This window comes from Eriocheir sinensis, chromosome 36 (assembly GCF_024679095.1).
Source record: "Eriocheir sinensis breed Jianghai 21 chromosome 36, ASM2467909v1, whole genome shotgun sequence".
Classification (NCBI taxonomy): domain Eukaryota; kingdom Metazoa; phylum Arthropoda; class Malacostraca; order Decapoda; family Varunidae; genus Eriocheir; species Eriocheir sinensis.
The window spans coordinates 11,960,778-11,974,047 of NC_066544.1; the positions used below are offsets into that span (position 1 = coordinate 11,960,778).

Genomic DNA, 13,270 nt, shown 5'->3' on the forward strand with positions numbered 1-13,270 from the left:
AGATGTGTGTGTGTGTGTGTGTGTGTGTGTGTGTGTGTGTGTGTGTGTGTTTGTGCGTGCTAGATGTATGGCGGCACAAACGCGCATCGTAGTACGCCAAATTCACTTCCGTCTTGCAGTGACAACCTTGCGCTACCTAAACCCTTTCCTCCTCCTCCTCCTCCTCCTCTTCCTCCTCTTCCTCCTCCTCCTCCTCCATACTTTCACCCAGCACCCTTGTGGAGCGAAGTCACTAATTCCAGGTCCTGTTTGGTTTGTTGACAGAGAGAGGGCAGAGCTCACCTCCACATTACGCCACGAGGAGGAGGAGGAGGAGGAGGAACGAGAGGGAAAGAAAGGCAATGTGTGAGCAAAGAGGGAAAACAGTAAGGTATTGAAGGGGTGGAAGGGGCAGGAAAAGGAAAAAGGAAAAGGGGGAGAGCACAAGGATAGGAAAGAAGAAAGAAATGATTGAAAGACAGAAGTGAGGAAGGAAAGCGAAGCAAAGCAAAATAAATAAGAAGAGATGGAAGGAAGGAAGAAAGAGAATGAGGGAATAGGCAAAAAAAATAGGATATGAAGAAAAAAAAGGGAAATAACAGAAAGAGATTAAAGGGAAGGAATTGGTAGGAAGGAAAGGCAATGAATGGGAAAAAAGGGAAGAACAGAAAAGGATTGAAAGGAAAGAAAAAGAAAAAAGTGAATGGGCGGGTGTGTTAGGGAAAGATGGGGATGAAGAGAAAGGGAAGAAGGAGGAGGAGAATAAGAAATTGATAGAGAGAGGAAAGAAAAGCATGTGTGGAAAAAGGAAAGAACAAAAAAGGATTGAAATGAAGGAAAAAGAAAGAAAAAGAAAGTAAAAAGTGCTGAGTAGAGGAAAATAAGTTAGCAGAATGTAGAAAAACAAACACATAAAAATTAGTGAGACGAGAAAAGAGTGGAAGAAGAAGAGCGGAGAAGAGAGAGAGAGAGAGAGAGAGAGAGAGAGAGAGAGAGAGAGAGAGAGAGAGAGAGATGGAAATGAGGGAGAAAAAATAACACAAGAATGAACATAGAAGACAAAACAGAAGAAGAAGAAAGGGGGAAGACAAGAAGAGTGGAAAGAGGGAAAAAGAGGAAAGGAGGATGAAAATGAGGGAGAAAAATTAACATAAAACGAAACAGAGAAGAAAAAAGTAAGTTAAGGATTTGATAGAGAAAGGAAAGGAGAGGAAGAGGAGGAGGAGGAGGAGGAGGAGGAGGTGGGTATAGGTAGGAAGAGGAGGGAGTTGCAGGGAAGGGGGAGGAAGAGGGGGAGGGGCAAGCGACCTTAATTCTGTCCGTGATGCCTCTCAAGGTCCTGCAAACATAGGAGCACAACACGAGGAGGAGGAGGAGGAGGAGGAGGAGGAGGAGGTGTGATATTGAGGCAGGTTAACAGAACAAGGTGGTGGTGGTGGTGGTGGGTGCTTGAGAAATGGAGGAAGGGGAAATTTAAAAAAAAGCGAGAAAATAAGATGGAAAGGAAAAGGAAGGGAAAGGATGGGAAGGGAAATAAAGGGAACGGAAGAAAAGGATGGGAAGGGAAAATAAAGGGAAGGGAAGGGAAGGAAAAGGATGGGAAGGGAAGGAAAGGGAAGGAAAAGGATGGGAAGGGAAAGAAAGGGAAGGGAAGGGAAGGAAAAGGATGGGAAGGGATGGAAAGGGGAGGAAACGGAAGGGAAGGAATATATTGACAGAAAAAGACAGACAAAGAAAAACAAAGACAAACAGACAGACAGAGAGCGCACTGAAAGTAGAAAAAAGTGAAAAATAAATAAATAACAAGAAAAATAAACAGGAATAAATGAAAACAAGTGAAAAACAAACATGAGAGAGAGAGAGAGAGAGAGAGAGAGAGAGAGAGAGAGAAAAGCAGACACGGATAATTTTGAGAGGCAGGTGAAGGTTTGCAGCTGACGAGAGAGAGAGTTTGTTATTTTCATTTTTTTATTTGCTTTATTTTGGTGTTTTTTTCTCGTTTTCATCTTTATTATATTTTATCATCCTCGTTTTCATTCTTATTCTCATTATTTTTATCCTTATTTTTATTCTTTATCTTTTTATTCTTTTATATCATCATTATCATTTCATCATCTCCTACTGTTCTCCTTCTCCTCCTCCTCCTCCTCTTCTTCCTCCTCCTCCTCCTCCATTTACACGAGAAAATATAAAACCAGAAAAAAAATACTAAATCGAGAACTCTTTAAATGGAGACTAGAATGAAAAACACATAAAAAAATCTTCTTGACGTGAAATAAACAAAGTCGTAAAAAAGATAGACAAGAAAAGTGGAGGAAGAAAAAGTAAGAAGATAAGAAAAACAAGATGCGACGGATCTCTCTCTCTCTCTCGATGTTTTTTCCCTTCTTTTCTTTCATTTATGCTTAATTTTTTTTTTTAGTTCATTTATTTACATTCTCTCTGTTTTTGGGTGTTGTGCCTGTCTCTCCGTCTGTTCTGTCTATCTGCCTGTCTATCTTTCTGTCTGTCTGTCTGTCTATATATTTATCTACTTACCTCTATCTATGTGTTAATCCATCTATCTATCTATTCATCTCTCTCTCTCTCTCTCTCTCTCTCTCTCTCTCTCCCCCCCTGTGGCCGGCATAATCAAAAGTGTGTTTGCCGCCCGCTGTGTGTACTTGTGCTGCCCTCTGGCGGTGGCTTTCTGGCGTAGCGTGACTCCACACTTTAGTCCTCCATCCATCTCTGCTTCCCTCCCTCCCTTCCCAGCATCCCTCTCTCCCTCTCTCCCTTCCAGCATCCATTTATCTCTTCCATCTCTCCTTTACCCTCCTCATCCTTCCGTCACTCCCTTCTTCATCTTTTCCAGCATCTCTCTCTCTCTCTTTTTCCCCCCTCCTTCCCTTCCTCACTCCCTTCTTCCTTCTTCTTTTCCAGCATCCATCTCTGTCTTTATCCCTCCTTTCTCTCTCTCTCTCTCTCTCTCTCTCTCTCTCTCTCTCTCTCTCTCTCTCTCTCTCTCACTTCCTCCCTTTCTTCCAGCATCCTCCCTCACTCCCTTCTTCCCTCCTTCCACCATCTATTTCTTTATCTCTTTCTCTCTGCCTCCATCCATCTCCTTCTCTCCTTCATCTGTCCTTCTTTGCCTCCCTTCAGCCTTCCTTCACTTCCTCCATCTTCCAACATCTATCCATCTCTCTCTGTCCCTCCCTCTCTCCCTTCCTTATCTCCATTCCTATCTCCTTTCTTCTTTCATCCTTCCTTCCCTCTTATATCCTCTCTCTGTCTCTCCCTCTTTCTTCTCTTCTACCTAGTTCCCTCCTCCTTTGCCCTCCTTCCTTATTTCCCCCTTTCTCCCTTCTGTGTTGTGTGTGTGTGTGTGTGTGTGTGTGTGTGTGTGTGTGTGTGTGTGTGTGTGTGTGTGTGTGTGTGTTTTCTCGCAATGTAATCCAATCATATACACACACACACACACACACACACACACACACTGTACACATATTCACCCACACCTATGTTTGTTTTAGAGATGGAGCAAATATTACTGTCATTTTAACTTACATAACACTACTACTACAACTACTACTACTACTACTACTTCTACTACTTCTACTACTACTACTACTTACTGCTACTCTTGTTCGTCCTATCTTATCTATTGTTATTATTGGAAGAGATAAGGAAAACGTCATTAATCTGTGTGTGTGTGTGTGTGTGTGTGTGTGTGTGTGTGTGTGTGTGTGTGTGTGTGTGTGTGTGTGTGTGTGTGTGTGTGTGTGTTTAATCATTTACCCAACAAACACAGACAAACACACACAAACCCAAACAAGTAAAAGTGTTGCTCTTAATGGAGAGAGAGAGAGAGAGAGAGAGAGAGAGAGAGAGAGAGAGAGAGAGAGAGAGAGAGAGAGAGAGAGAGAAGGTGACGATGACAGGGAAGACAGGAAGACCAGAAATGTTTCATGCCAAGGCGAAGGAGGGAAGGAGGGAAGGAAGGAAGGAAGGAAGGAAGGAAGGAAGAAAGGAAGGAAGGAAGGAAGGAAGGAAGGAAGGATAAAAGATATATATAAGACAGAAGTAAATAAAAACGGAGAAAATGAATGTTGGAAAAATAAGGAAAATGATATAATGTAAAGAAAGAAGAAGAAGGGAAAGAAGGACGGTAAGAAGGAAGGAAGGAAGGAAGGAAGGAAGGAAGGAAGGAAGAGTAGGGAGGATAAAAGGTATATATATGTAAGATAGATGTAAATAAAACGGAGAAAATGAATGTTGGAAAATAAGGACAATGATATAATGTAAAGAAAGGAGAAGAAGAGAAAGAAGGACGGTAGGAAGGAAGGAAGGAAGGAACAAAACATTTCATTAATAAACCCAACGACCCGAAGGAGGAAAAACACACACACACACACACACACACACACACACACACACACACACACACACACACACACACACACACACACACACACACACGTAAAGGAAGGTTTCTTTTTAATTTTTGTGTGTGTTTTTTGTGTCTGCTTCGGTTCGCTTCTCTGTTTAATTTCTCTTTTTTAACTTCTTTGGTTCGGTTTATTGTTTTTTTTATATACACACGGTGAAAGTGAAGAAAAATATATGTGTACAGTGTAAGGAAGCTTCGCCAGGCATTCAGGTGACTACAATCAGACTTAATTAAGCCGGTACCAGCGACGGGCCAAATTTGTGGCTTTACCGTGTACCAGCGACGGGCCAAATTTGTGGCTTTACCGTGTACCAGCGACGGGCCAAATTTGTGGCTTTACCGTGTACCAGCGACGGGCCAAATTTGTGGCTTTACCGTGTAGCAACGGGCCAAATTTGTGGCTTTACCGTGTACCAGCGACGGGCCAAATTTGTGGCTTTACCGTGTACCAGCGACGGGCCAAATTTGTGGCTTTACCGTGTACCAGCGACGGGCCAAATTTGTGGCTTTACCGTGTACCAGCGACGGGCCACATTTGTGGCTTTACCGTGTACCAGCGACGGGCCAAATTTGTGGCTTTACCGTGTACCAGCGACGGGCCAAATTTGTGGCTTTACCGTGTACCAGCGACGGGCCAAATTTGTGGCTTGAACGTGTCCCAGCGACGGGCCAAATTTTTGGCTTTACCGTGTAGCAGCGACGGGCCAAATTTGTGGCTTTACCGTGTAGCAGCGACAGGCCAAATTTGTGGCTTTACCGTGTAGCAGCGACGGCCAAATTTGTGGCTTTACCGTGTACAAAGCGACGGGCCAAATTTGTGGCTTTACCGTGTAGCAGCGACGGGCCAAATTTGTGGCTTTACCGTGTAGCAGCGACGGGCCAAATTGTGGCTTTACCGTGTACCAGCGACGGGCCAAATTTGTGGCTTTACCGTGTAGCAGCGACGAGCCAAATTTGTGGCTTTACCGTGTAGCAGCGACGGGCCAAATTTGTGGCTTTACCGTGTAGCAGCGACGGGCCAAATTTGTAGCTTTACCGTGTACCAGCGACGGGCCAAATTTGTGGCTTTACCGTGTACCAGCGACGGGCCAAATTTGTAGCTTCACCGTGTACCAGCGACGGGCCAAATTTGTGGCTTTACCGTGTACCAGCGACGGGCCAAATTTGTGGCTTTACCGTGTACCAGCGACGGGCCAAATTTGTAGCTTCACCGTGTACCAGCGACGGGCCACATTTTTGCCATGATATAAATCCCCCAAAATAGATGATGCATAAACTGATCACAAATGCATTTTTTATATATTATGAAATGGTTTGCGTGAGTGATGACTTTTTCTCATTTTTCTCGCTTAGAGGGGCCTTTAAGAAACATGATCCCTCCAGCTACCAGGTTAATTCAAACACGCAACCGCATACACAGGTATCATTATTTTTCTCGTTCATACCGCTAAGAAGACCAAACAGACCTTGCCAGGGAGTCCTTCAGGCTATCATCAGGGTGGCCTCAGAAAAGAAAGCACCCACACAAGTGAACTATTTCTGTATTGACTCTCAAAACACAAGTGAATTATTGACAAACAAGTTGGAAGCGAAGAGGGAGGCTGAAGGATCACAAGTTAGACAGTTAATTGAAGGAGAAAGTAACCCTCAGAAAAGCGAGCAATCACACAAGAATTATACTTTTATTGACACCCAAAACAAGAGTGACAAACATGTTAGAAGGGAAGAGCGAGACTTAAGCGAACTATTACGTGCTTCAGAAGTTACACAATTAATTAAAGGAGAAACCAGCTACGCAAATATTGTTACTTGCCACTCAATACACAGTGAATTATTGACAACAACGTGGGAAGAAAGAGGAGACTGAAGGATATTGTTACTTGGACTCAAAACAAACGAATTATGGATAATCTTGAACTGGCAATGAAGGATGGAAGCAAAATTAAAAGGAAAACATTACAAGATCGTCCACACTTAAAAAAAAGCGAAGGTTGCCACGAAGAAATTGATACTTACACAACGAGAGACCAAAACGAACCTACTTACAACATTACTAACCAGACTTACAGAGCGAGAGTGTAGCAAAGTATTACCGACACCACAAGTTACACTGTTAATTAAAGAAGAAAACGGCAACGCAAATATTGTTACTTGGACCCAAAACAACAATGAGTTAAGGATAGATTATAGAAACTGCAATAACACAGTGAAAATATCCGCGGTGTTCATTACAGGTTAAGGAAAGACTTGAAATGGTCACGAGAGACGGAAACAAATTTAAAAGGGAAACATTACAAGATTGTCCACACTTAATAGAGAAGGTTGCTAGGAAGGAATATGTACTTAATCTCTTTCTTCCTTTCTCTTCCTCTATAACTTTCTCTCCCTCTCTATCCCCTTCCTTTCATTCTTTTTTCTTTGTCTCTTAAAGCAACGATGAACGAATAGGAAGGTCTCACATCAAGCAAGAAGCCTTGTGGGAATTATCGTTACTTGGAGTCAAAACAGAAGTGAATTATTTTGACTGAAAACATGAGAGAAAATACAGAAACAAGTTAAAGATGAAAACAAACAAAAATCGAGGAGGAAGGACGAAACGAAATAAAAACACCACTTATTTTATATTTGAAGAGAAAGCAGACACACATGAATTGTTACTTTGGGTCAGAACAGAAGAAAAGAAGTGGATATGAATTGAGAATTGAAACAGGGAAGACTCGAGAAAAAGACAGAAACGAAAGAAACATCACCTGTCACACACTTGAAAGAGAAAAAAAAAAGCAGAAGAAAAAAGATGAAAGTGAGTTAAGGATGGCAACGAACTGGAATCATGGAAAAAGGGCGAAACTTGAAAAAAAAATAAAATAAATAAAACACCTACCATACATACACTTGAAAGAAAAAGAAAACACACAAGACCTGCTACTTTGATTCAGAACAGAAGAATAAAGATGGAAGTGACTTGACGATGGCGACGAACTGGAATCATGGAAAAAGGGCGAAACTAGAAAAAAATAAAAATAAATAAAATAAAACACCTACCATACATACACTTGAAAGAAAAAGAAAACACACAAGACCTGTTACTTTGATTCAGAACAGAAGAAAAAAGATGGAAGTGACTTAAGGATGGCAACGAACTGAAATCATGGAAAAAGGGCGAAATGTTAAAAAAAGGAAAGAAAAGAAGAAAAAAAACACCACCTACCATACACTTGAAGAAAATGAGCACACCCAAAACTGTTACACTGAATCGAGACAGAAAAAAAAAAAGATGGAAATGGGTTTAAAATGGAAAGGAACTGGAATCGTGAAAAAAGGGCGAAACGAAAAAAAGAAAAGAAAAAGAAAAGAAAAAACGCAGCACCTACCATACACTTGAAGAAAATGAGTACACCCAAAACTGTTACATTGAATCGAGACAGAAGAAAAAAAAAAGATGGAAATGGGTTTAAAATGGAAAGGAACTGGAATCGTGAAAAAAGGGCGAAACGAAAATACGAAAAAAAAAACGAAGCACCTACCATACACTTGAAGAAAATGAGTACACCCAAAACTGTTACATTGAATCGAAACAGAAGAAGAAAAAAAAGATGGAAATGGGTTTATGATGGAAAGGAACTGGAATCTTGAAAAAAGGGCGAAACGAAAATACGAAAAAAAAAAACGAAGCACCTACCTTACACTTGAAGAAAATGAGTACACCCAAAACTGTTACATTGAATCGAGACAGAAGAAAAGAAAAAGATGGAAATGGGTTTAAAATGGAAAGGAACTGGAATCGTGAAAAAAGGGCGAAACGAAAAAACGAAAAAAAAACGAAGCACCTACCATACACTTGAAGAAAATGAGTACACCCAAAACTGTTACATTGAATCGAGACAGAAGAAAAAAAAAAAGATGGAAATGGGTTTAAAATGGAAAGGAACTGAAATCACTGAATAAGGGCAAAACAGAAAAACAAACAAAAAATCACCACTCCCCATACTCATGAAGAGAAAGTATACACACCGAACTATTAATTTAACTCGAAACTGAAGGAGAGAAAAAGTGGACGTGAGGCAGTGGATGTCAAAAACAGGAATCAAGAAAAAAAGAATGACGAACCTAAATAAAACATCACTTGAAGAGAAAGCAGACACGCAAAAGAACTGTTAACATGACTCAGAAACAGGAACAGACGTACCGGAAAAGGAAACAAGGAAGTCATTAAAGTTGATTCGAAACGGGAGAGTAAAAAGATGGAAAGAAATTAATTAAAAAAAGAATCAGAATGGAAACGAGAAGAGAGAAAATAAATCACGAAAGCATAACTATAAAATGAATAAGGAAGGAAGTAGTTAGAGTTGGGAAAAAAAAAAAGAAGATGGAAAGGAATGGATTAAGGAAGAAATCAAAGGAGAAAATAGGAGAAAGAACAAGGCAAGAAAGCATAACTACAAAATTAATAAACAACACACAGGAAGGAAACAATTAAAGTTGATTCGAAACGGGAGAGTAAAAAAAGAAGATGGAAAGGAATGGATTAAAGAAGAAATCAAAGGAGAAAAGAGGAGAGAAAGAAGAAGACAAGAAAGCATAACTATAAAATTAATAACAACACAGGAAGGAAATAATTAAAGTTGACTCGAAACGGAAGAGTAAAAAAATAAGATGGAAAGAAATGAATTAAGGAAGAAATCAAAGGAGAAAAGAGGAGAAAGAAGAAGGCAAGAAAGCATTACTATAAAATGAATAACAACACACAGGAAGGAAAAAGTTAAAGTTAATTCGAAACGGGAGAGTAAAAAAAGAAAAGATGGAAAGGAATAAATTAAAAAATAAATTAAAACGGAAACGAGGAGAAAGAGAAGAAAACAAGAACGCAAGCAAGCACAAAAGAACTGTTACTCTGACACGAAACTGAAGAAAAGAAGAAGCGGAAGCAAATTAGGGATGGCAACATTCAGAAATCAAAAAGAAGAAAAGAAAAATGACTAACCTAAATATAACACCACTTGAAAGATACAGCAGGGAAGCAAGACGGAATGGTATTAAATAAGGAAGGAATCAAAGCGGGAACGAGAAGGGAGGGCAAAGGAAGAAAGTATAACTAGCAACAACCCGCAACAACATCACACACGCCATTAGCCACACCGAGAATCATTGAGGTCGTGAGCCGTAGAACGAAGAACACTCGGAAAATAAAGATGAACATAAACAAATAATGATAATGATAATGATAACAAACAAGACCCCATTCTTAAGGAGGAGCTTGAACTTCATTTTTTTTTACAGCAAAGGAGAAAGCTCAAAGACAAATAAAAAAATTAATAAATAAGTGAATAAATAAATAAATTGAACTAGCACATCTTTCCATAAACTTTCTCTGGACTTTTTGTAAACTTTCCATAAACTTTCTTAAACTTTACGAGCTTTCTCTAAACTTTATAACAAACTACTGCCCGTAAAATTTTGCAACGATAACGTAAACAACAACAGAAAGCAACTAGAAAATACTTAAACTACAGTCATGAAAAAAAAGAAAAGAAAAAAGAAGAAAATGAAAAATGAAAAAAAAACTGATGAAAAAATAAACAAAACTTGAAAATATTGAAACTACAGTCATAAAAGATAAGAAAAAAGAAGAAAAGAAAGGCAAAGACAATTGATGAAAAAATAAAATAAAAACTAGAAAATATTGAAACTACAGTCGAAAAAAAAAAAATGCTTAGAATGAAGGCCCGCGGGAGATCCAGCTTTAGTGAATGGGCTACAGTAGATATTTTTTTACAGTAAAGGAAGCAGCTCAAGGACAAAAAAAACAACAGAAAACAATGAAAAAAAGCCCGCTCATCACTGCTCCTATTTAAAAGAGTAAAGAGGAGTGGTCGAAAGAGAGGTCAATTTCGGGAGGACAGATGTGCTGATAAAGAACTACAATGAATAAAGGACGCCAATAAACGGACTGCAATAAAGGAATAAATAAATGAAGTGCATCTCTTGGAACACGGCCGTCAGTCAGAAGCTCAACAAGAAACAAAAAGAAAAACTAAACGTAAGAGGGAAAAAGAATAAAGAAAGCAATTATCATGACACCCAACAACTGCCAGAGAGGAAAATACAAGAAAGTGGGTGAAAGAAAAGTGTCTGAAATGAACAACTGTTATGCAATCAGAGAAATTTAATATAAGTGGAGCGACCAAGAAAAAAATAATTAGAGATGTAAATGGTAGAGGAAACGAGATCTTTAAAATGAGCATTACACGAAAAAGAAAGTGAAGAAGTAAAAGGAAAAAGAAGAAAACTACGAAACTACGGAAAAAAGGTAAAGAAATAAAAGCAAAGGAAGAAAAATTACCTAATTCTATGGTAAAAAAAAAGGGAAGAAATAAAAGAAGAAAAGAAGAAAACTACCAAATTCTGCGAAAAAAAAGTAAAGAAATAAAAGAAAAAGAAAAAAAATTACCTAATTCTACGGAAGAAAGTAAAGAAATAAAAGGAAAAATGAAGAAAACTGCCAAATTCTACGGATAAAAAAACAGAGATAAAAGAAAAAAAAAGAAAATTACTTACTTTTTAGACTCGTCCGTAGAACCAGGAACTCCCTCGCCTTGAATCCCGCCACCAAACACACAAACAGAAAAACAATGAAGAAAAGAAAAACAGAGAAATTAAAACTCACGCAGCGTAACAAAAGAGCGCCCGGGACAAGACAAAAGAAGAAAAAGAAAAAGATAAAACACCCATCCATTGTTTTATCCGTGGAGAGGTTTACACACACACACACACACACACACACACACACACACACACACACGGGAAAGACGCAAATTAAGGTTTAACCAAGATAATGTTTTTTGTTTGTTTTTTTCTTGTTTTTTTTTGTGTTTGTTTTTCTTTCCTTGATCATACACACATCCAGGAAGTATTAACGACAAAAAACCCAGATAGCAAGCAAATAAGTTAGTTTTCTGTGTGTGTGTGTGTTTTCGATAATTGCTGCTTTAATTACTCCTTGGCGCCATCTCTCTCTCTCTCTCTCTCTCGATATTCAGAAACCGTCAATACATGTCTCTCTCTCTCTCTCTCTGATATGTCCTCCTTCTTCCTCCTCCTCCTCCTCCTCCTCCTCCTCCTTCTCCACCTCCTCCTCCTCCTCCTCCTTGTTCTCCACTGTATAGCCGTCCTTGCATACAGCCACAAACACACACACACACACACACACACACACACACACACACACACACGAGTCTGTAAACATGTTGACACCTTCATGTAGCATACAGAGAATTGGCGCACACACACACACACACACACACACACACACACACACACACACACACACACACACACACACACGTCTTTAAGGGAACAAGGTCTGCAGAAGTTTTTATTCCATGACTTTGCTCCTCTCTCCCTCCATCCCTCCCTCCCTCCTCTCCATCCCTCCATCTTCTCTCCCTCCCACACCCTTACCTTCCTCCACTCTCTCCTTTCCTCCCTTCCCTTTTTCCCTTTTTTTTCGCTTTAACCTTCCATCCTTCCTTCCTTCCTTCCTTCCTTCCCCTCGCTTCCTTATTGTCTCTTTTGTTGTTGTTGTTGTTGTTGCTGTCTATTTTTCAGTTGTTTTCCTACATCATGTTTTTTTTTTTTACTTTTTATTTTTATTTTTTTATTTTTTTGCTTTCCTTTTCTTCCATATTCTCTCCCTTCTTTTCTCTAACACCTTCCTTACGCTTCCTTGTTCCTTTTTTCATGTATTATCTTTAAATTGCTTTCTGTTTTTTCTCTCACTTTTTCACTCGTTTTATTATTTTCTTACCCTTCCTTCGTCTGGTCTTTTCTTTCTTTCCCCTTCTGTAACATCTTTTCATTATCCAACCTTCCTCTCACGCCCTTATTCATTTCTTTCTTTCATTTTTATCAATTGTTTTCTGTTTTTTTCTGTTCCTTGCTTTCTCCTTTCCTTTCTCTCTGACGTAGGCTGGAGGAGGAGGAGGAGGAGGAGGAGGAGGAAAAGGCGTAGGCGGAGAAGGAAGAGGAGGAGGTGATAGTGAAAAAAGAAGAAATGATAAATAAAAGGAAGAAAGATGGAGGAGGAGGAGGAAGAGGAGAAGAAGGAAGAGGCATATTCGGTTAATGAGGCGTAGGAGGAGGAAAATGAAGAAAGCGGAAGACGAAAAAGATTGATTAAACGTAGAAAGACAGAAGACGAAGATGAAAAGAAGAAGAAGAAAAAAAAGAAGAAGAAGAAGAAGAAGAAGAAGAAAAAGAAGAAGAATAGGAAAAAGAAGGAGAAGAAAGAGGAGGAGGAGGAGGAATAAGGAATACCTCAAAAACCGCCAACAAAAGACGAACCAACCATAGACGAGAACTGTTTACCTTTCTGCTTCACGACTTCGTTTAACATTGGGGCCCCGCTGACTCGCGCCTCCTCGCCCATTCATACCCGTAATGGAGTGACTGCCCAACACACACCTGCCGAATTAGCACGTGTGGAAGGTGTGGCGGCTCGGGCAAGAAGGTGTGGAGGGAAGGCCAATTGATTTTTTTTTTTTTTTTTTTTGCTGTGATGTTCTCCTGCCTTCATCTTTTTTTCTTATTGTTTCTTATCTATCTGTTTTACCTCCTCCTCCTCCTCCTCTTACTCCTACTCTTTTCTCTTACTCTCTCTTTTCTCTTCTCTCTATGCTAACTTTCCTCAAGGACAAAAAAGAAAGAAAAATACAAAAAAAAAAGTTAATTGATTCAGCCTTTCATTTTTCCATTCTGATTTTTTTGTTGATTTTCTTTGGTGTGTGTGTATGTGTGTGTGTGTGTGTGTGTGTGTGTGTGTGTGTGTGTATGGGGGGTAGGGGGTACGAAAGGGGTCTGCCTAAG

At 39.6% G+C, this 13,270-nt stretch overlaps 1 protein-coding gene across 1 annotated transcript; it reads left to right on the forward strand.

Annotated features, from left to right (window-relative positions):
- Positions 1 to 9,072: 9,072 nt before the first annotated feature.
- On the forward strand, positions 9,073 to 12,660 carry LOC127007983 (protein FAM133-like; the record flags this gene model as incomplete). The annotated part of the gene is given in 3 exon segments (XM_050879528.1): positions 9,073 to 9,133; positions 11,492 to 11,565; positions 12,595 to 12,660. Coding segments are annotated over 3 exon segments (201 nt in total), but the record flags the coding sequence as incomplete, so codon positions are not given.
- Positions 12,661 to 13,270: the final 610 nt, after the last annotated feature.